The sequence below is a fragment of the Cygnus atratus genome, chromosome 20 (assembly GCF_013377495.2).
Source record: "Cygnus atratus isolate AKBS03 ecotype Queensland, Australia chromosome 20, CAtr_DNAZoo_HiC_assembly, whole genome shotgun sequence".
Taxonomy (NCBI): domain Eukaryota; kingdom Metazoa; phylum Chordata; class Aves; order Anseriformes; family Anatidae; genus Cygnus; species Cygnus atratus.
Window position 1 is genome coordinate 11,993,269 of NC_066381.1, and position 23,307 is coordinate 12,016,575.

The window sequence follows — 23,307 nt, forward strand, 5'->3', positions numbered from 1 at the left end:
TCTTGTATGATAAATGGATCTATGACCCAAGAAAATATGTTTTCTTTCTTTAGATGCCACTTCAATTACAAGTATCAAATAAAGGCTTAAATAATAAATAAATAAAATTTATGACTTGAGAAATTTCTTTCGGATGTCACTGAAATCCTGACCTTTTTGCCTTAGCAAAATTACGCTGTTAATTTTTAGACAATTTTTTAGCAAGTTTTGAATGCCGCTATAAGTACTGATAAGGATTTGTTGTGCTCCAGAGCATAAGTGCATACCAGGGTTAAATATGACAATCAGTCAGTAAAAGCTTGTGTCCAGTCTATGCTAAAAATGTATTATCAGTTTGAAAGATGTGCCAAGTTGCAGATATTCTTCCCATTCATCAGTTAAAACTTTTTTGGGGGAGGATTGCTTGTTTTTTAGTGTGAAAAATTTGAGCTACTAAAAATAAGTGCAAGTGCCTCATAAAATGAATGTTTTGCATGTAATTATGTGGATCTATGGCACCACGTGTTCTGAAAGGTAATTGGCATTTACTTTAAACGTATGCTCTTATTTGGTCATCTTGTGTGTCCTCAACAGAATCTCTGTTCAGGAATGCACCATTAATGGAATCTTGGCCATTCCTGAAAGCCCAGTTTTGATGGGTACTCTAAGGTGCACTGAGATGTACCTCAAACACACTGTCTTGGACTATGTTTCTGTGTTACTGTTCATAACAACATAATAGAGACAATAGCCTTACTACAGAAGAAAACTCTACCCCTCCCACCTTTTGCTCTCATTTCAGAATGTGACTGCTAATCATCGAGCTAATGACATCATTGCTGTAGAAGATGGTCCTCAGGTACTAGTTGGGCGCTTTATGTATGGGCCTCTGGACATGGTAGCTTTAACAGGTGAAAAGGTAAAATCTGAGTATCCTGTTTCCTTATTTTTCTAAAATAAGTGTTTACTAGAAATAGTTGTTGAATGTAATGCACATGTAGTTCATAGTACCAAAGAAAGTCTTACAGTGAGGGGGATTACGTCACTAGTCTCCCACCACTTCAGCAAAAATATGCTGTAAGCACACTCTCTGGATAGCTGACATTTTTCCTAGCTATCATCTTTTTTACGTGATGCTGGCCATCTCCTCTTGTTACTGAAAAGTATGCTGGGCAGCCATTTCTGAACCCATCATCTGTTTACACCACCTACTGCAGAAAATTAACTTGTTGAGGAAGGACAAAAAAAGAATTTATTAACAGTTGGCAAATCACTAGAAGAAAAATGTACATCTTCCTTTCAAGGTAAGACAAGTAAATAAAGGAATAGTGATGCTGTAGGTTAGGTTGCTATTGTTTCTCACATACATGGAAGAGTAAAGATTAGTTGTAGAATTGAAGAAGTAATGTGCCACGGTTGGAACCGTCTGTGCTCCTAACACTGCCTGCAGCAGCCAGGCTTAAAACTAGCAAAGCCAAACATTAAGTGAACTCTTTGTTCATATTCAATAGACTGTAAGAGCTTTTATGGAAATTAGCAGAGCATTATTGCTGAACTGAGGGTAAAACTGAAGCTTGGAGGCTTCGCTTTGCTTGTTCTGTGGGTGGCCCATGCTGCTAAGGTGATGCATTAACCTCGTGCTGGGTTGAGCATTCAGCTTCCTGCTTTTCAACATTGGGCAGTCTACTTTTAGAGCAATCTGCACTTAAATAATGACTCTGATAACAGCTTTATGTATGGTAAATCTCCCTTGTTCTCCATCTCCTTTTGCACTGTTTAGGAAACTGGCTATGGAAAGACTTCTGCTGCCTACCTTTTTTCATGTTACTAAGCAGGAAGTGGTATTTCCGGTAGAAAAAACCTAAGGATCGTGGTGCCATGCATTAGAGATGATCCTCTCAACTGTTGCAAATGTACTCAGGCTCCTGGCTTCAACATATTGGAGTTAAGATGTTGGCTGAGTTACATATAAGCTAGATCTATTGCACTCAGCCAGAGTAAAGCTCTTGCTTTTGAGATCAGCATTTACATTCTCACTCTCTGCCTACATCACAATGAAATTATTGCTCTCTTCTTGGTATGTTAAATTTTCAGAGGTAATTGGAAAAAAAAAAACAAACTTTAGTGAAAGACAGGAATCTTTCAAAATTGTGTTATATAATGCATTTGGAAGCCTTGACCAGTGTCTTCGAGTTGATAGTCTAGACTGCATCATTCAACTGAATTGCTTCCATCCCTAGCAGAGACCTCACTGTAAAATGTTTTCCATTCAGCCTCAGCCATAGAGAACTTGAGTGATATCTATCTGAAATACAGTTCATGTGACAAAGAACTCTTCTACAGTCACAAAAGCTATGTCAGCTGCTGCTGTGTGTTGGCTTGAAATACAGGATACAATATCCCATACCTCTGTCACTGCTGGGCTTCATCAGTTAATTCCACAAGACTTAAGTGATGTGCTGCTTCTAAGATTCTATTGCAGTATTCAGCATGCCTTGTACTAGTACAAATCGAACTATCATCATGGGTAATGGTTATACTTTTAAGACAATCACTGCTTCAATCTTGTCCCATTGTTGTTTTGTTGTTGTTGTTGTTTTGGTTTTTGGCTGTTTTTTTTTGTTTGAAAAAACACCTGAAAGCATCCCCATCACTTGAGTGACTCAAGTTGAAGAAAAACACTGACGAAACCTCTTCAGGGAAAAAAATCTTGATAATTTGAGGTGTTTAGGCTTTTCATTTGAAAGCAATGTTATGATTTGAGAAAGATTTCATCTTTTAATAACCAGCTGATTTTTTTCCCTTTTGTAGGTTTAATATGCAAAAACTTAATACACACACAAGCTGAAATGATCTTTTTTCTAGTTTGATGTTCCTCCTAAAGTCCTGAGCACTATATGCTCTTGACATTGGCAGTGCTAAGATGGGTGCTTTAAATGGTCAAAGCAACAATAAACTCTTGTACTGTGTGTTAGGAAACATTTCTAATTGAGAGGACCCTCTATGAAGTTTTTATTGAGTTTTAAGGTTCCTTGAAACTTCTTTGTTAGCTTTTGGTACAAGACACAATTGAGATACTACTGGGATTTAGGCTTGGCAGGTCTTGTGTGATAGTAGGCACCCTCTGTGTACCTGTTTTATTGTTTTTGCAGGTTGATATCTTCATAATGACTGAGCCATCTTCGGGTAGATGGGTGTACTTTGACACAGAGATATCCAACAGCAGTGGCCGGATATCCTACAGCATACCCAAACAAAAGAGATTGAGAGTTGGTGTGTATCCCATCAAAATGGTGGTCAGGTAATAACTCTAAGCTGGAACTACAGGTGTGATGGGCTCTTGTGATCAGGAAGGCATCGACATGTATAAGATTGAAGTGTGTATGGAGGGGGAATTTGGTCAGTTCTATATTATGCAACAGATTTCTGTGTGGCCTTAGGCAGATAATTTAATTTATTTGTGCCTCAGCTGTCCAGTGACAAATGTAATTATTTTTCTTGGTCTTCTTGCTGTGTTATCAGTTTAGATTTGAAACAGTGGTCATCTGTTTACCGGCCAGCTTACAGGTGTCCAGCCCAATGGGTCTTATCTATCCTTCCTACAACACAAAACTTCAACATAATTCTATTTAGTGCAAAATAAGATGACTGGATGACTAATCAGTTTTCTTATGGCAAGAGTGTATGATTTGGGTTATTTCAGAGCTTCTTCATTGAGGAAAAGATTGCTGAAGGGTATGGCTTCATGTTCTTCAAGCCAATAAGAAGCTTTTATTGTTGAAATTAACAGTAGAGGATCTACTGTCTTATTCGCAGCCAGCAATTTCTGTGTTGATAGCAGGCTAATTGAAAGAGTCACTTTAATTCTGTACGTAAGAACAGGTTTATTCTAAAGTGGGGGGAAAAAAAGTATCTCAGAGTAACATTTTATTGAAGTCAACTCTCCTGGTTTTCCTGTATTTGAAAAAAAACACTATGTTAAGTCACGTATAAAAAATGAAAATGTGCGAAATAAGATTTGTTGGCATAGGTGCAAGACTAGGGTAGCTGTGCTTTTAAAAATTCTGATGTTTAATTCCTATGCTGAATTAAAATAAATACATAAATAACATTAATTTAATATTGCACTTAGAATTAAATCACATACCCGAGTAGCAAATAGTTTTACAGCTTTCTTTGAGTCTCTACTTTGGAGGCACAGTCAGAGTGATGCATTCAGTTGAAACAGAACGTGACATTATCCACCCATAATCAAGTCCAAAGTCAATTTACAGTCTTGTGTAGTGCTAATGGAGGAAGAAATATTTTACTTCACTGTAGTATAACAAGCCATCAATTTATGAAAAGACAGTTATATGAACACAAATTAAGGTGTACCGGGTAGCTAAGTTCCCATGGGCATTTAGACTGCAGGAATGAGTTTCAAACAGGAATGAGAGTTGTCCTGTCTTTGCCTGTTAAGCCGTAATGTAATGTTCACATATTTTAAGAATCTTCATCATCGTATATAAATTTCTATATCATACAGTGATCAACTTTTTAAAGGAAGGACAATGTGGTCTTCAGATTACATTTTTTTAAGGACCACGATATCGTGGAATGATAAGACTTTGGATCACTTTGTGCTTTATTAGAGTCCAAACCTCTTGGGGAGGTCATCATGAACAGAAGATGGCATGGCATCTCACATGCCTTTCTATATGAAAAGCCAACTGCAATTGCATTTTTCTTTTGGTTTGGTTCTGTTTAGGGGTAGGTTATTTTGGTTTGTTTTACTTTTCTGGATTGGCATTTCCATTGCAATTTGCAATGATAGAGAGATGGGTAATGCTAATATTATCCTAATGTTTATTTAGTGGAGAAAAGCTGATAGTTATAAGCGGAAAGATGCCAATAAAAGGTACATATCAGTTCTTCCCTTGCAATTTCTGAGAATTTGCCAGTAATTGTGGACTGTTGGAAAAAAAAAAAAAAAAGTTGCTGATTTCTGCCAGGGGAGGTTTAGGTTGGATATTAGGAAGAACTTCTTTACTGAAAGGGTTGTTAGGCATTGGAATGGGCTGCCCAGGGAAGTGGTTGAGTCACCATCCCTGGAGGTCTTTAAAAGGCATTTAGATGTAGAGCTCAGTGATACGGTTTAGTGGAGGACTTGTTGGTATTAGGTCAGAGGTTGGACTAGGTGATCTTGGAGGTCTCTTCCAACCTAGATGATTCTGTGATTCTGTGTGCTATGTAGATCCACAGAGAATTCACATATTATCTATGTGTATATATAGACAGATATCATCCAAAGTTTGAGTTCTTGAGGCGCTTTTTTTTTTTGAATTGTTTTATGTATTTGTACAAATGCAATTTCTTATTAAAGTCAGCTTTCAAATTTTTTTTTGGAAAACAATTTCCTAAAAGTTTAGGTTTTAATTGCCCCACGTAGGACTGAAATCAGAATACCTACTTGACAGAGATATTTGAAACTGCAGATCTAGACAGTCCTTAACTAGAATGTGCAGAAAATATTCTCACACCATGCTTGTAAAAAGTGTTTATTCCTTTGGCTCTCCAGAGGGGACCAGAGCAGTGCCACAAGCTATCTGACTGTGCTTCCCCGAGGAATGGAATGTGTTGTGTTCAGCATTGATGGTTCATTTGCAGCAAGTGTTTCAATTATGGGAAGTGATCCCAAAGTCCGAGCTGGGGCTGTTGATGTTGTCAGGTAAGTGAAGTTTGCATGCTTCGTTTTCTCAATCTCTGACTTTTCTGTTTGAACGCAATAGGAGGGAACAGGACAGAATATATAATTTTTAAACTAAATATGCAAAAATTCTTTAAAGGCTAGAATGCTTTGCAGGTATGTTTCTGTATTTTCTTGGACAACAGGCCTGTCTGATTTTCAGAGGAATCTTAGAATGCTATGGTTTACTTGGAAATTTGTAGTTTAAGTTGGATAATGATTGAAAATTGCATATTCAAATGAACATGGTGTTAAAGTGTGAGTAATTAATTAATAATGATTCCAGTTGTTACTGTGGTTAGCAAAGAGTGTATTTTGTGTTTCACTAACTTCAAGTAAGGACATACTTTTGCTCCAGAAATACCAAGCACCGTGAGCATAGGAGTGTTTTATGGATGAAAAGTCAGAATGCTTTTAATTCATTCTTGCAAGTCTGTTAACGCTGCACTGGGTGAGGAAATACAACTCACATTTTGGAATGCAGAGATGCCAGTTTTCAAGGATTTTCCATTCCCTTCATTTGAAATGACAGAATCTTGCAATACATTTCAAAGGTAGCAGGACTTGAGGTACAGTAAAAGGGACTATTCTAAATACGTTTTTAAATAGCTATTATGTTTTACATAACATATTGTATGAGACTATCACTTGCTTTATGCCATCTCCCTCAAGATGTAGAGATAATTGCATAATTTCTCACTAGGAGCAGACAGGGTGCTTTCTACCTGTTGAAGGGTTATGTCTGATTTCTGACTGGATCCATGCTGAGCAAAGAAATACTAATCTGTCTTTTGGGCGTTATTTCTTTTTCTGCATCTATGTAATTTATCTGTTGTTTCTGACAGACATTGGCAGGACCTGGGATATCTGATTATCTATATTACTGGCCGTCCAGATATGCAAAAGCAGCGTGTGGTTTCATGGTTGTCTCAACACAACTTCCCACAAGGAATGATCTTCTTCTCTGATGGACTTGTTCATGACCCACTGCGACAAAAGACTATTTTTCTACGGAATCTCATGCAAGAGGTACTAGAAAGCAGTTTATGTCCTTGAAACCTTTTTCTAGAGAATGTCATTGACTGAACAGTAAATCCTACTGGCCATTATAAAGTATTTTTGCCATTCCTCCTTTCTTTTCTTGCTTTTCAAAGAGTAGGAAGTGCTAAATAAAATATCCAAAGGTACCTCCTGCCGTATGGTATTACAAATAAATTGATGAACTGCTTATTCTTTCCTCTCTGCATATTTGTAATTCTGCTGGCATGCAGGCAAACAGATTTAGCTGTGTGTGGTTTACAGCATTGTTAACAGTGAGTTTGTCTGTTGCTTCAATGCAAGACAAGTGCCGTCCTTGTAGTGCATGTTGTTCAATAGTCAGAGCATTTACGTTGGAAGTAATATTTTTTTCAGTGCCACATCAAAATCTGTGCTGCATATGGTTCCATGAAGGATATTTCTGTTTACAATGTCTTGGCTCTGTCGCCATCCCAGATCTACATAGTTGGACGATCAACAAAGAAATACCAGGCACAGTGTCAAGTAAGTAACTGTTGCTGCTCAACCAGGAAGTCCGTGGGAGGAGTAAGGAAATGCATGTGTGTGAATGGGTGCACGCACACACATTTGCACGCACACGCAAGATAAAGAGCAGAGACAGTCTTTCAGAGAAAGAAGGGCAGTTTTGGTCTCAGATGAGGCATTTTCTGGCTGAGTGAATCATAAAAAGAATTGAATGGTCACAGGTTGTATCTGCAAGTGCATGCATTGCATATTGCTGAACAACAAAAATGGAACAATTCACTGAAATTAAAAGGGAGAGGAGACATATTAATTCTTTTATATATATCTAACTACATTACAAAAGATAGGAACTGAACTCCTCATAGAGCTCATAGGTTGAGGCAGCAGTAATTTGTCACTCTCTTTCTTTCCTTCCTGTTTCAGTTCCTCAGTGAGGGTTATGCAGCCCACTTGGCCTCACTGGAGTTCAGTCTTCATTCACGACCCAAAAAGAACAACTCTCGGATGATCTTGAGAAAAGGCAGCTTTGGCCTTCACTCCCAACCTGAGTTTTTGCGCAAGAGAAACCACCTCCGCAGGACTATGTCTGTGCAGCAACCTGACCCACCTTCTTCAAACCCCAAACCAGAGCGTGCCCAGAGCCAGCCCGAATCAGACAAAGATCATGACAGACATTTGCCCTCCATTGCTTGGGTTAGAGGTGGAGTTCACAAGTTTGAATCTGTCCCCTAGGAAGCCTGGGGATGTAGATCTTGGATGCCACCCCCTTAAACTTGTAATCATGCCTCAAAGATAATATTTAGGCAGCTTCAAACTAGAAAATGTAGAGGGGAACCTGTACCTTGGAGTTGTTCCTGCTCTAGAAAATGCCTTCTTATTACCAACCAGGGAACTTCCAGTTCGTTCCTCTTGACATGTTTATTGGGAAATTTTAAAACAATCTAAAACTATCGCAAGTGCTTAAAACATCAAAGCAACAGGAAAAAAAATCTTTGGTTATTTTGTACAATAGATACAATAAAATGTGCAATAAGAGAAAAAGCTGCAACAAGCTGTTTTTTATTCAAAAGAAGGATTGTGGTAGCAGCTAACTAGCTGCACCCAAAGCAGTATAAACAGTAGGTCCCATAGGTTACAGGGAAAGTTTGCACTTTAAACATTAGTTTTATCTGCTGCCACTTCACTTTTGATAAAGAGATACATTTGCAAGGGAAGAGGAGGAGGGAATACAGTAATGGGTAATCAGAATTTGTACAGCAAGGTGCTTGTTGGGTGCCTTTAACCCAGGCTATCCTTTCAGCTTACATTGTTGATCAACGGACTCAGATATAGGCACTCGTGTTGTCTGAAGTGCTGTACATCAAGTAATTTGGAGAACTCCACCTATGAACCAAATCATAAATGCTTCGTGTTAGAAATAAATGTCTCTGCCACGGTTTGAAGTAGTGTTGCTGTATACAAAGTGATGTGCAAGTGTACAAAAATCACATTGTTTTGTTGAACTTGGTGACTGTGCAAAATGTGTTAACTACTGTGAGTAAGGAGATGCCTCTGACCATCTAAGTCTGAAACACAGATCCTAAGATGGTAACCTAAAGGGAACTTTTTTACTAAAGGATCTGCAAACTTCAGAGCAACCAATTTTTCCATAACTAGAAACTTTAAACTGGAGGAGGAAAAAGTGATAAATGCTAATGGAATTCCTGGGAGTAAATTATTTACCTTCTCATGCTTTACAGCAACTGCTGTGCTAAGACAATCTGTAGCAGTCAGAATTACAGCCTATGGGCTTCAAAGAATGGAGATGACAAACTACAGGTGCCAAGTAGACATTTTCCTAATGACTTAAATTTATCTCAGATCTCTCAATTAACTTATTAAAAGTAAAAATGTGTGAAGTTTTCTCTAGGTGATAATATTTCTAAACTAAATGTAATTAGTTTAACATAGCTGCAGTTTGCAGCTTCTTTATGCAAATATTTCCACCAAACTATAAATTCACCAAGAGAACTTCCATGATAGAACTGATGCATGTTTCAAAACCTGCAATGAAGTTGTTAGTGCACAAATTTTTTTTTCCTTCAAAAATTAAAACTCCAGACTGTTGACCCTGAGAAAACTGGAAGTCAGTAGGGGGATTTGGTTTCTCCCCAACACATGCACTTTTGTGGAGTTGGGGGTTGTCATCCCCACCCTTTTACTTTCAGGTTTTCCTAGTCTATAGCTGGAACAGAAAGAAGCCTGTTGATTAATGATTTCAAAGTTACTATGTAAAACAATAAAGGAATGCAATAGAAAAGTATTCTGATGGTGCAGAAGGAAACCCAGTAACTTCCTGTTAACATAAAAGTTTCAGCGTGCTTTTTGAAGGGCCTAGTAATGTGGCTTTTGCCCTAAAAGGCAGCAAAGTAGCTTATAACTGAAAGTTGAGGGTTTTGTTTGTTTCTTTCTTTCTTTCTTGGTTTTAAGCTTATCACTTACCAAGATTATCAGTTACCTATTTCAAACTTCCTGAAAGATCTCTGGCACATCAGAAAGTTGTTCTTTTATAATGCTTCCTTTAAGGGAAGGAGTAATCTTTGCTGAAGATTTAGGAAAGCTATGAGAAGTTTGGTAGCTCACATTCATTAGGTAACTGCAATACAAGGGCTGGGGTTGTTATGCTCTGTTGGCAAGTCAGCCAGCTACAAAAGCTAAATGAAAGATCTCCACAAACTACATTGAAGCAGTCTTCAGGTTTACAAATGCTTTCCTAGTAGTGTCACATCTAGCTCTTTAACCCACAAATTTAGAGTAGTTTTCAGTGTTCTGTCTTGACCCAATGTGTCTTTTATATACTGATCATTGTACATTTCTTTTCCTGTCCTATGCAGCTAGGAGGAGACTGCACAAGTTAACACCAGACAGCAGGCTCCATGTCCCTCCAGTCAGTTCAGTGCTATCATAGGTACCAGAGCTGACAAGATGTTAGAGCAGTGAAGGCTACTTATTATAATGATGAAATTTTCTCTCCTGCTGCTTGTCTAGGAAAGAAAAAAATCAGGTAGTAAAGAAAGATGCATGCCTCTTTATATCTGTGCTCCCTTCCTACGAAATGTATCTTGCTTTAACAGGTACCAACAAAAAAGATGTCCTGAGTACATCCTCTGAAAAGACCAGCCACAGTAGCTCAGTCTCTGAACAGTAAATAATTGATACTGCAGAGCAGTCTTTGTTTATTAGTCCCAGGGGACTGCCTTCTTTTTTCATATTGCACAATGACTGAGAGAAAGTTTTGGCTCTTGACAGAGCAAGACAATAGAATATAGTTATTTCACACATGCTCCTGGTTGTTGTTTTTAAATAGGTGAGGGAGGGAATCCAAAGATGGTGGCATTTACAAGACAAATTTGAAATTTACATAAGGGACCTAAAGGCAACATTGACTGCAAAATTTGAAGTTACTGTTTAAAAGAACTGGGTGTTGGGTAGCATGTCTTCTCAGAGTAATAACTGTGCCTGCTCTAGAGTTCAAAGCTAATGTTGCTTTAACTGTCTACCTCTACCAGGCAGAGACTCCAAAACCTATTTTTTTTATTTAAGTTGCTAAGACCTACCTACTTTGAAAAGGGAGATCTGTGTGTAATTCTGTGATTGTCTTTAAAGGACTTAGGATTCTGAACACAAGGTTAGAGAAATCTCCTAGGTTATTGAAGTTTGTTTTACTCTTGCTAACACAATGGCATGTTGCAGGGAACCATGTCCTGAAAGCTCTCACTTTGTGTATTTCTGTTAATTTCTGGGTCACATTTACAGTAGTCATTGTGTTGGCTTCCCATAAGAATATTATGAACTAAAAGTAGTAAAACAAATGCTATTGTATGCTTGACTTAGTGGTAACAATTTCATAGTCTCTACACATCATACTGAAATTAAGCTGAAAATATTTTCCCTAACTTCATTTCCTACAAGGGTTTATGTGGCCCTTGCGTAATACCAACACTACTTATTGCTCAGGGATTGAGTGGTTTATCTCCTGAACACATGCCTCCAACTGAGCACTTTGGTGAACAATGATACAGGCATCAGCTTGAAAGTTAAGACTTCATGCTAATTAGTAACTGAGCTTCTGAGACATCAGATGCAATTGTTTTGAAAGCACTAACCAATTGCCACTAAAATGGCACAAAACTTCTGTTGGAGTTGGGACTATGAAAGATATTGTTGTGATTTACTAGGCTGGTTCAACAAATACTCTGTGACCATGGCTGGAGACCTCAAGTACTTCGAAACACTAGTTCCCCTCCTCCCCGCTCCCTCCCCCCCTCTTCCCCCCAGTCATTAGAAACACTAGTTTTACAGCATAACTTTTCAATGTTTTCTCTTGAAACATTGCCTTCTGATCAGTCTTGGTTTTATACTTTGTCCACGTGAAACTGCATGCAACAGTTCATTGGCATTCCCTTTGCCATTGGCCTTCAGTTTCACTTCTGCTTTCACAGAGGGATTATCAGTTCTCTTCATCAGGCCATTCACTGAGACTGAATTTGAACCTGCAGTCCTTTATTATTTTCTGATTACTGAGCCTCATTGCTGCATTCTCTGTACAGTCAGCACTTCCTTAAACCTTATAGGCTGTGTAAGTGTTGAGGCATACGCAGAAGGGAAATGTTCAGAGAAGCTGTGGGTATTATGGGTGTCCAAGGAACACAAGCTAGACCCATCAATAGTTTTCAACACATATAGTGCCTCCAGTATGTTACAGAGAAGCACTTAATCTTTTGATCAACTTATTGGAGGAGGCAGAAGCAAAACATAAAACAAAAAGCTGTTATTGCATTTATTCAATTGGGTTCTGAAGCAGCAGTACAAGTCAGCACAGTACAAAGTAGACCACACCTGGAAGCTCTTCCTTCTTTGCCCTGTTCATATATACCCATTTTTAAATTACTGTATTCTGGAAAAAAAAAAAAAAAAAAAAAAAAAGCTGTGACTAATAGCAGTTTTAGACTTACCTGAGATATTGTGAAAACACAACTTCACACTGTGGTGTATTTTGTATGTATGTAGCTATTGAAAGCCAACCTAAGTGAAGTTCTGCTTTCAAAGCAAATTTGTAAGCTTTTTTTTTAAAAAGAAAACAATGGCTGTTTATTCAATTAAAAAAAATGTATCTGAGTACACTAGTGCGCTTCAGACAGATTCTTGCTTGACTAAAGTATGCCTGTTTAGTTTTGTGGCATGGTTTATATCTATTTCTGCATAAAATTTTGTTAATTGTAAACTTGACATGGCATTAACTATTCCTCTTGTTCCTTGGGGTTCATGAAAGCTGCCATTTTGATTTGTTTGGATGAAAATAGTCTTAATTCTTACAGATTGCTTCTCCTGAGCCTCTACTACTTAGGGAAGTCATTTCTAAACAAAGGTAAAACTTTTCACTTGTTATGTAGAAGTGCAGCTACCAGTAAACCACAGAGAAAGACATTTGGCGCACCTTAATCTACTATTAAAATCCAGTGACATTTATCTTGAAGGTCCACCATTCTGCAAAATATCCTGTTTGCCTTTCTTAGGGAACAAGTTGTCCTATTTACACATTACAGGCTTAAGGCCAGAGCATGGCTGTGAATTTAAGCAAATACCCAATAGTTATTTCACGTTATTATGTATTTCACAGCATAAATTTAGAAAGAAAAAGTGAAATTTGTCCTTTTGTATTGTTTAATTTCTTAAATTTGTTAAAAACTTTGTTTAAGCATTTTTAATTATACCTGAAAACAACAGGTATTTTCAGCTTTAGAAATTTTTAACTGCAACAATTGTTACTGAGCAAATAGGATTTTCCCCAGTTTTTTCCCCTTTTGCAACAGAGAAGGTAAGTATGTTATAAAAGCGCTAGACAGTTCAAGTGTGGGCCCTTTTGTAATAATCTAATTGTTTTAATAATGAAGAGAAGAAGAGATTATACAATATAGTTTCATTTTTTTCTGATTAGAGCTTGAAATGTGGGATCTAAAATCAGGACTTCTGCATTGAATTGTTCATTTCAGGCACACAGGGGAGAAAGTTGCATTCTTCGTCCTCATCTGGAGCTGTCTCAGGATAGAAGTCCCTAAACACAAAAATTTCCAACTTACCTCCTCAGCGTCTGTAAGAGCAATGATTCCTCCTTGTCTGTTCATAGTTTCAGCAGAAATTGTAGTTTTAACAAGGTAATTTCACTTCAGTGCTGTTTAATCACTCAAGTGTAACTATAGGTTCCTACTGATGATCCTAAATTCAGTCCCCCATTTAAAAAAAAAAAAAAAAAGTAATAATATATTTTTCTGGATGAAAAGAGCTCCTTTTTTTTCAGAACTAGGAAATGGCCTGGACCAGCTAGAATCCTGTGCTATGGACTCTGGAATTGAAGGTCAGGTGTTGGTATTTCTCTTTCCCTCATTTTAGACCAAGTCCAAGGTAAGGGGTTGATAGTTTATTTGTATTTATCCCAATAAGCTCCCTTTGAAACTGGGTATCATTGTCTGGGGAGGGTGGAGGTGGTGGAAATATGAAACAACTCTGGCAGATAAGTTCCTATTTGTAAAATTGTACAGAACTTAGAGGGGAGAGGGAGGGCACGGACTAGAGAGGCAAGATTACCGTGACCTGCGGTACCAGAGATCATAACACTAAAACATAATTTAAAAATCACAACTTTTATGGATAAGTTATTCTACAAGGACTGATGTAGGACCCAGAATGGCAGGCTTCTCACAGAACCCCAAGCCTTCTGTATAAACTTTTCTATTTGTGGGGAAGGGAAAGAGGCAGTCCTCTTATAACTGAATTCCTAAAAGGAAACGAAGTTGTACATGTTCTTTCAGTCTATAATTTTATGAAGTGTATACTTTTAGATAATGTTTGTCAGTGAGAAGGTTCTATCTGGTGAAAAATGTTTATATTTCTTATGGCTGCCTTGTAAAGATTCAAAAATGTACAATAATGAATTTCTTAATATGAAATAAGGAGTAAGATTTCTACAACTGGTATAGATTTTGACGTGTGCTGGTTTTTAAAATCTTATATTAGCCACTAAAATAAAACCTTCCTTGCCTTTAAGCCAGTAGTGTCCCAGACTGTTTTTATTTGTGGTGTTAGTATAGAAACTGTTTAATATGGTTGACTATCTGAAATAAAGACTTAGATCTGTGAACAGACGTCAACCTGTGACCTCCAATCCTCCTTTTTGAAAAGAAGTAATACAAGAAGAGATTTCAATAATGAGACACCATCCTTGTGGAAGCTTTATGAAGGAGTTTCATTCAGTACATGCAAGGAATAACTTCAAGGTACTGTTCCATATAAGAAGAGTTTTTTGTTGGTGGTGTTTTATTTAAAAACACAAAAACAAACAAAAACCTACTTCAGAAAAATCACACAAACTAAAGCTCACACCAGTCATCTGAAAGCCTAGATGTCTGGGATGTTTCCAGGCTTTATTAACTGTTTCAATATTTGATAGTTTGACAAGAGAAAAGAAAATTCGGAGCAAGTTTAAAAATCAGTAATTACACATAAATCAGAATTGAACATGACTGCTTCTCATATTTGTACTTAATACCATTAAAACTTAGGCTGTTCCAGTTTTACCAAATTATATGTGCATCTTAAAAATGATTGTAGATAAAAGTTTACCAACTCAGTCTTTCGTTTGAAGGTACATCTTAGAGTGAAAGTAATTCCAAAAGACTGCACAAAACTGCTACCATAGAAAACAGCCCTGGTGTTGAATTCTAGAAGCTTGAAAAATCTTTGCTTTAGTTTGAAAGACAAGTTGGGCTAACATAACAGCAGTCCTTAGGCTGTGAGTTAAAGTCCTAATGTGGCTGCACTATTGTGGCTTGAGTGACTCCACAGAAACCTGTTGCCTTGGAATGGCATTTGTGGTCAGAACTCAAGCAATTATTGTTTCTTTAACTTCCAGTTAAACGTCATGCTTAACTTTTAGTTTGTTAGTATTTAAAAAAAAGTTAGGTTTTGAAAATAACAGATCACTACTTTTAGTATATTATAAATCTGTGACCCTTTCTCTGACCATGGTCAGTGCAACATATGTTTCAAAGTACTTACTGCCTATGAAAGCCACTTTCAGGATGGTCCCTTATCTCAGTAGGAGGTAATACATCGTGGTACAAATTTCATTTGACTTTAAAAGAGAAAGCAAGGGAATGGAAGTCCCAGGCTGCTTTGTTAAGAAAGATTTTTAAAATATAATTGCTTATTCAAAGTAGTCAGTTATGTTCAAAGCATAGAGTACAGTCTCTCAGGTCCCAGTCGAAGTCTTCCTTCAGATATACTCAAACCAACACTACTTATAGCCATCTCTGTCCAGGTACCAACTGCTCAACAGTTTCTTTGCTTGCCTTCTGATAGCCTGAGAAGATTTCTGAGATTGATGTACAGACTGCAGGTTTTGTGCCATTAGACAGTAGTAGTTTGATATCGCATGCTGCCTGCAGAAGAACAAGACTACCGTTAGTAGCATGAAGTCGACAAGGTTAAGTAACTGGTTGTTACACAAATTGCTGGAAAAATGGCAGACAGGAGCAACAAAGGACAAGATCTGGGAGTAAGGAGGGAGGTGGTCTGGACCTGTGTACTTCCACTGAACACTTCTGAAAACTAGCAAGAAAATATGTAGTTACCTTCAATGAGCAGAAATGGCAGTACAAAAATTAAGTATGGCAATACTTTAACTAGCAACAAGAGCGTTTCTTGTGATATAATGTAATTCATTAAAACAGATACATCTGAGCAATGCATGGAGCTGGCAACCATCATCAGTTTGAGAAGAAAGGCTTGTTTCATTATGGAAAAGATTAAATGGAAGCTGTAATAATATAATTCATGGCAATTGAATACCACAAGAGAAGGTAATGTGCTAGAGTGAGTGTAAGCACACCTCCAAAAAAATGTATTTCTCAGCTATTCCAAATAGGGTTCCTACAAACGAGCAAGTGTTGGAGCACATTGTATGCATCTACACAGGCAGGAGAACTGGACCAAATCACTCAGAGGAAGCAGTACACATAGCTGTTGGAAGCTTCAATCAAGCATTTGAAACTGCTCCCAGGTAGCAGAGAGAGTTGCATTTTACTTTTTTTTTTCCTTAACAGTTACAGAAATCAAGTTCTTATACCTTTATTGCAAGAATAGGAACTATGATGTAACTTTCCCTTTAAACAAAAAGAATACTTCAGATGTTAACAGGTGAAGATATTAATGTCACAACACAGATCACAGTGAAGGTAGTCAAGGCTCTTATGACATTCTCATAGTAAACCTGGTAACGGTTCAATGAGTTGATACTAGAAGGTGATTTTCAGAAACACGAAGCAAAGAATTCATGTTCCCATCCACTTAGGTGCAACTGTGTTTAAGAATGCCAGCAACACAGGTATCATCTACTGTTTCTGTCGCAGCATCATGTTAACTGATGATACAATGCTAGGGATGGAAAATAAAGGCTGTAAAATTAGCTCACGGTAACAGTTTGTTCTGTCATGCTTTGTGATCTTTATTATTAATCAGTAAGAACTGAGATCAAGTGACAAAGACATTAGTACCAGTAGTTTTCTGATCTGGGGTGAAAAAAGCTGCTGTTTGCATAGAAGCCCAATTTATGGTTCACTGCAAAGGTGCAAGGTTTCACTAATCTTCAATACAGAGGCTGCTTCACAACTGCACAATGATCTGCTGTAGCAGAGAATGCCACAGTGAATATGAGGGAAAGAACCCTTTGGTTCCACACAATAAGATTTTAAGAAAACTTTGAGTTAATATGTCTGTCCCTCTCCAAACAGCAGTTTTTCTCCTCACATGTGCATGCAGGTATAGTCAAAGTAAGTGAACAACTACTTTACCTGGTTGATACTATCTTCAGTTACGAATGAGAGAAACTGTCATATCACTAACAGATGGGAGAATATTAGGAGTGAGATTTAGTAAATTTTCAATGTATATTAACATTAACTTTTACAGGAGTAAACCTATAACTATCTAAAAATGGTGCCATTGGTAGAAGTTGAATTTTTGGAATTGTGCAGGATTTTAAGCCTTTATCTCTTTGTAGATTAAAGTAGTTAATGCTTAAGCCTTCCCTAGAAGATTAAAGTACCTTGACTTAATTATTGAACGCCTGACATCAAGTGTTCTAAGAGAGGAAGGGGTTTAGGGAACTGTTCTGCATTGAAACTCCTGACCTTTAGTTTTTACTGACTGAATAGGCCTACTTCAGCATGACATAACTTTTACAAACGCAACAGCCTATCACTTCACGGATTAACCAAGGTTTTGTACTAGAGGCTTCTGCATCCTCTAAATTTTGAGGTATGGTTCAAATTGGCTATTTGTAAACATAAATATATAACAAAAGCTTTTTTCTTATAAATGTGCATGCACCAGTGATAGCTAAGTGTCTGTGCAATGGTTTGGAGTTTGTTTTTTTGGCATGCCTGGATTGACAGCTCTTTTAGACAGGGGTAGCAAGATACTGTTCTAATACAAAGTAAAAGTTAGGCTCTGACTGGGAAAAATCAGACTTCTACAGCAAGAAACATGAAGACAGGGTGAGTATCTGACAGGTTTTAGAAGCTGCAAGTCCAACTACTAATTTAATCTGCACAAGTGTCATGAAGAAAGAATGGCTCTGCTATGTTACAACCGAGAAAGTTCTGCAGCTATTCCTCATCCTGAGTTACAGCAATCACTTGGCCTAGTGTTCAAGTGGAAGGTGGCCTATTGCTAAGAGTTGGGGTATTGTTAGCAGTATTTACCTCTCCTCTTGTACAATACCATCATCAAGTGCCTGAGAGAGGTGCTTCAGTCGGCGAATCCCTGAGGAGACCAGTTCCAACTCACACTCAAACTCTCTGCAAAAAGGATGTTTATTACTAGAGATGAAACCAGGCAGACTGACTAGGTGATAGCCTCTATCCCTGCAGTAAAAACTCAAGTTACCTTCAGACTACTGAGAGAAGTTTGGGCCTGTAGTAATTATGTTCTTAATTCTACTGACCAGCTGCTTCACATCTCCATTCATCCTATAGATAGCTATCCTCCAGTTCAATGACTGGTCTCATTCTTGAGGTTTAGACAGCTTCTAGCTTTTGACATTTCTCACATGACTTTGACCGAGACAAAAGCATGCCTGGTACATTATAAAATACTACCTTAGCTCACAACCCTTTCTCTAGTTTAGTGACACGGTTTAATGGTGGACTTGGCAGTGCTAGGTTAAAGGTTGAACTAGATGACCTTAGAGGTCTTTTCCAACCTGAATTAGATGATTCTATGATTCTAATTTGTGTTAAATCTTTGAGGCAAGAGGAATCTCCCTACTCTGTATGAAGAGCTTGGCATAGGCAGAACTCTTTCAGGTATCTCTGAAATACAAATAGCAGCATTAGCAAGATAGAGCTACGTAGAAGATGCATTGAGAGCTTCTCTACCAGAAAAGCAACAGCAAAGAGTTCAGGTATATTCCTAGAGTCAGATATGGTTTGGTGCTGAGAAACATGCTGTAAACCTTCTAATCCAATGGGAGAGTGATTAAAAAGGAAGCTCTTTCTTGTCATGGCACAAAATGAACATTCATGGTTCAGCTTTATGCAGCGCTCAGCCCCTTTCTATTCAGCAACCTGTAACTACTACTTTCCTAACTATCCTAACAGCATACCATTTCAGTGGAATAGGATAACAACCTTCATACCTTGCCATTCATCTTACAAGATACTCTAATCACAGTAATAAAAAAAAGCAATAAGGTTTACACAAAAAAAAAAAAATGTGGCTTACGTCATTCTGCTGGCAGGAGCAGGTGATGAATAGGGGCTCTTAAGCGCTGCTGCTCTTCTTGATCTCCGGAGTGGGACAGCATCTTCACCATGCCAGGATGGGAAACCCCTCCATTCTCTATGTTCTGACACCCTTGTTGGCCCAAGCAAGGCTCTTTTGCTGGATCTTGGGGTGCCCATGGAACTGGCTGCTGGAGTAACGCTATTCTTGTTATGGCAAGGGGTTTGAGGCATAGTACTTCTTTTCCTGGAAAAACTGGTTGCATGGCTTCTCCTACCAACAGATCCATCTGGAAAGGCCACAGTCGAGTGTATTGGGTTTTGGCGAGTCTTCTGTATTTTCTGAAAGGTGCATTAGACAGACATGTTAAGCTAAATGAAGTCAATCAGCCTAGAGTCTGGAAACAGAAAGATAAGGAACATTTGAGCTGAATCCCTAGTTTTCATTCTCGTATCAGGTTTACCCATTTCATAGAATATCCCGAGTTGGAAGGGACCCATAAGGATCATCAAGTCCAACTCCTGGCACCGCACAGGTCTGCCCAAAAGTTTAGACCATGTGACTAAGTGCACAGTCCAACCGCTTCTTAAATTCAGACAGGCTTGGTGCAGTGACTACTTCAATGGGGAGCCTGTTCCAGTGTGCAACCACCCTCTTGCTGAAGAACCTCTTCCTGATGTGTAGCCTAAACTTCCCCTGCCTCAGCTTAACACAGTTCCCTTGGGTCCTATCACTGGTGATAAGAGACAATAGGTCACCTGCCTCTCCACTCCCCCTTGAGAGGAAGTTGTAGTTGAATTTGGGTTCTAGGAATCATTTGCTCCCCTGATCCTTGGAACTTGACAAGGACTTCAGCAGGCATTGGAAGAAAGTGCCTGCTGCTTTTGTGCAGAAAAGAGACAGGCTCTCTGATACGTAATTGATATGCCTAGAGTCTGCCTCCAACAGGAAGAGCAGTGCAAACTTTAGGTTGCTATCCTGCTACCACCTACTGGCTTTTGCCAGTCCAAATTTAGATTGTCTGTTATGAAGAACATGCTAATAAATAGCACAGGTGCAGGAAAGATCTATATATATATATTTATATGTATAAAGCTACGCATTTCACAGAAACAATCATTTGCAAGCAATGGCAGTCTCTACCCATCTTCTTCCTCATGAAGGCTGCTCTGTCATACATGATGAAATACAGTAGGGGAAAAGGGTTTTATTAAACGATTTCTCATGTTTATTCTTTTCACCTTCTTCCCTGTTTTGCCAGAACCATAATTTTTCTGGCTAATAATGGCAAGGATTATCCTGCTAGAGCAAGGATAACATTCTACTAATGAGTAGCTATGAGCCAACCACTGTGTTGTGCCATACATAGAATAAACTCTCTGGAATACATTATATCAGAGTCCAGAAATCTTGGAACTGAAGTTGAAGCACAAAATAAACTACCTACTCTCCAGTGCAAAGGCAAAAGTACCTGGGACACCATTCCAAAAGCATTTCTTGCTGTTCTTGTAATACTCTGGAGAGTTTGGCACTTTCCTCTTGCTTCCATACTTTCCCAAGTTGGGGTCTCATGGAAATTCAGCTCTACTTGTTTCAATGGTATTCGCTTCCTTAGAGACATACGGATGGTATTGAGAGAACTCAAAGAAGCCCTTCTCTTGAATTTGTCTGGTACAGGGCTGTCATTTTCATCGAAGTCAGCTAGGAGCTGGTGTTTCCGCCAGCCCATTGTTGCCTTGACATTTTTGAGCATAGATACCATCTTGTTCCAGTTCTTGGTCAATCTATTTCTGAAACAATCAGAATAAGAACAAAAATTAGAGCAAAGTGCATCAGTATGGAAAAGGAGAGATTGGATATCACATACTGCATTTCCAAGGACATTAGTCCTGGCATGCTGTGAGCCTCAAGCACATCAGGTAGAATGCGATTTAACTGCAAGTTTCTTGATGTCTCAGACTAAGGTCCCGCATCCATAGCTTATCAGGTTTCTTTTTGGTAAGCTGCCGATCGCTATGGATTATTTTACGTCGGAAAGTCCTGCACAGGCGGGATACCGGGAAGGAAGCAGCTGCTGCCCCAGGGTTGAGTTCGCTGCTGCGAGCCCGGCGCTACCGAGCACAGCGCGGTGCCCCGGTCCTCTGAGGCCCGCGGCAGCTGAGGCGGCGAGCCCAGGCGACGCGGTTATTTCACGCGCAAGAAACGTTGGAAACCACGGCTGCGAAAGACAGTAACGGCGATACCAAGGCTGGGGGAGTCCCAGCTCAAGCCCCGTACGGCCTCCCCCTTGTACGGCAGGGGACGCGGCCCGCGACAGGAACGTTCCGGCCGCCGCTCGGGACCGCACCTACCGGGACCGGGCCGACCGCCGCCGCCGCAGCCGTCCCCGCCGCCGCGTTCAAATCCCGCCCCGCCCCCCTGCGTTCTGGATTGGCCAGCGCAGCCGCGCGCGCGCTCCCATTGGCTGCGCCCCTCGCGCGCTCGGAGGCCGTTAGACGCGCGGCCACTGCCCAGGGTGGGCCGGGGCAGCTGCGGGAGCGTGACGTGACGCGGCGTGGCGTGGCGTGACGCGGCGTGGCGTGACGCGGCGTGACGCTCGGGGCGGGAGGCGCGTGGCCTGTCCCGATGAGCCCAGACGCAGCCGCCGCGCGGCCGCGGGTGCTGCAGGGGGTGATGGCGGCGGGCAGCGCTCTGCGCCTCCCGCCGCTCTGTCCCCACCGCCCCGAGCTTAGCGGTCTTGAGCGCATCTGCCCCAGCAGCAATAGCAAGGTATTCACAGGCTGGTTGCCCGGTTGGGAATCCACGCGACCACGTCTGTTGTTGCTGATAATTATAAGACAAGTCTTGGAAGGCTTTTTTGTTGTTGTTTTGCCCCACTGGCGTATTTCGTTGCTGGAGGAGATAGAGCTGGTGAAAGTACACAGTGTTGTACTGGAAACTGCTTGGGGGGGTCCTCTAGCGAATCAGGCAGCAAAGAAAGGCCAAGTGCTGAGAGTGTTGTTAGTTTTGTTTTTCATCCTACCCCAGAGGAAAACAAGTAACGCATTTATCTTTAAAACACTTGTACCTGAAAAATTGCTCTTGGAAAGAGCTGTAGCAGCTTCCTTTTTTTTTTTTTTTCTTTATCCCCAAATGTGATTATGTTCCTTCAAATGCAGAGCTGACTGGTAGAGACACCTTGCATAGCCAGTGCTTACCCTAGAGTCACGTCTGGTTTGCCCATTGACACTGCAGAATACCTTGCAAGTCATGCCAGTGGCTTGTAAGCATACTTTCTAGGACTTGCAAAGCACTACAGTTTTAAAATTTCCACTTGACAGCGTTTGTACCCCTTTGTATTCATAAACTTTAACGTGGGCAAGTACATCCCAAGAAATAGTCCCTTATTAATAGAAACGTATTTCTATGTATTACAGCCATATATGCTATTCTGCTGTCCTCTGCCCATTAGCTTGATGGCTTTCAGATAGTTGCAACTTTGTCATGACTTTCCCCATGCCCAATTCTGTCACTCTAGGGAAGGTTTCAGGCTCCTTTCACTTGCAACCTGCAGCCTGAACCACCATATTTTGCGACTTGGCTTGAATACATGGACGGGCAAAAAAAAGTGGTCATTCATCTACAGACTTCCTAAATGACTGGCAGTTCTGCAAAACAAAGAGGTCTTCATAGGGTAAGGGGAGATTTGGTTCCCCAATAAGTGGAAGTCAGGTGGTAATCAGAGGCACATGCTCACTTTGTAAGGTTTATCCTGAGGGCTGAGATTATGGATCTGTATTTTGGATCTGGGAGAAAAAAAGAAAAAAAAAACAAACAAACACAACCAGGAATAGACATGGTGCTAACTGAACAACGTGCACGTGCTGACACAGAAATAATGTATGTGAGAACCCCAAGGCAAAAGGGAAGCAGCAGGCAGAAGCTGAATTAGGCAGTCAGCCTGTCCTTTTAAGCCAGTTAATAGAATTAATTTAGAGCTATTTGAGACTTTGCAGTTGTAAACAGACTCTCAAGGATCTGCATTTCTTCATCTTCTTATGGTGCCTGTTATCTCCAACCGTCTCATCTCTGTTACGCCAACAGCGCAACACATACAAGGGAGGAAAGGTAGATTTTTTTTTTTTCTGGAGATTGGCATAATCTACTTTTGAGTTGCATTGTCTTTTGGTCATGCCAGCCAGTGAGCCTTGAGTTTCAACCCCAAGAGCTAAGCAGTGATTTACCAAGTGTACATGATAAGTAAGACACATGCACTG

The 23,307-nt window shown here is 39.6% G+C and overlaps 2 protein-coding genes across 9 annotated transcripts in view; one reads left to right on the top strand and one right to left on the bottom strand.

The window, feature by feature from the left end:
- PITPNM3 (PITPNM family member 3) overlaps positions 1-8,669 on the top strand; it is an 85,757-nt gene extending 77,088 nt beyond the window's left edge. For all 3 annotated transcript variants that reach the window (XM_035561156.2, XM_035561157.1, XM_050714765.1), the window contains exons 14-19: positions 782-898; positions 3,132-3,280; positions 5,540-5,689; positions 6,553-6,736; positions 7,121-7,249; positions 7,655-8,669. In XM_035561156.2, coding sequence (XP_035417049.1) covers positions 782-898; positions 3,132-3,280; positions 5,540-5,689; positions 6,553-6,736; positions 7,121-7,249; positions 7,655-7,963 — 1,038 coding nt within the window. In that variant the 3' untranslated portion in view covers positions 7,964-8,669. The remainder of the gene's footprint in view (positions 1-781; positions 899-3,131; positions 3,281-5,539; positions 5,690-6,552; positions 6,737-7,120; positions 7,250-7,654) is intronic.
- A 5,987-nt stretch (positions 8,670-14,656) lies between these two features.
- PIMREG (PICALM interacting mitotic regulator) lies at positions 14,657-21,584 on the bottom strand. 6 transcript variants are annotated; one of them, XM_035561124.2, is made up of 6 exons: positions 21,403-21,483; positions 20,523-20,841; positions 19,052-19,392; positions 18,031-18,126; positions 17,119-17,165; positions 14,657-15,708 (listed from the first exon to the last, which is right to left on the bottom strand). In XM_035561124.2, the coding sequence occupies exons 2-5, from the start codon at positions 20,811-20,813 to the stop codon at positions 17,135-17,137; spliced, it is 759 nt and encodes a 252-aa protein (XP_035417017.1). In that variant the 5' UTR covers positions 20,814-20,841; positions 21,403-21,483; the 3' UTR covers positions 14,657-15,708; positions 17,119-17,134. The 6 variants fall into 6 exon arrangements, with proteins under 6 accessions (XP_035417017.1, XP_035417016.1, XP_035417012.1 ...); XM_035561123.2 differs by having other exon boundaries at positions 20,919-21,428; XM_035561119.2 differs by lacking the exon at positions 17,119-17,165 and having other exon boundaries at positions 21,403-21,584.
- Between the last annotated feature and the right edge of the window lie 1,723 nt (positions 21,585-23,307).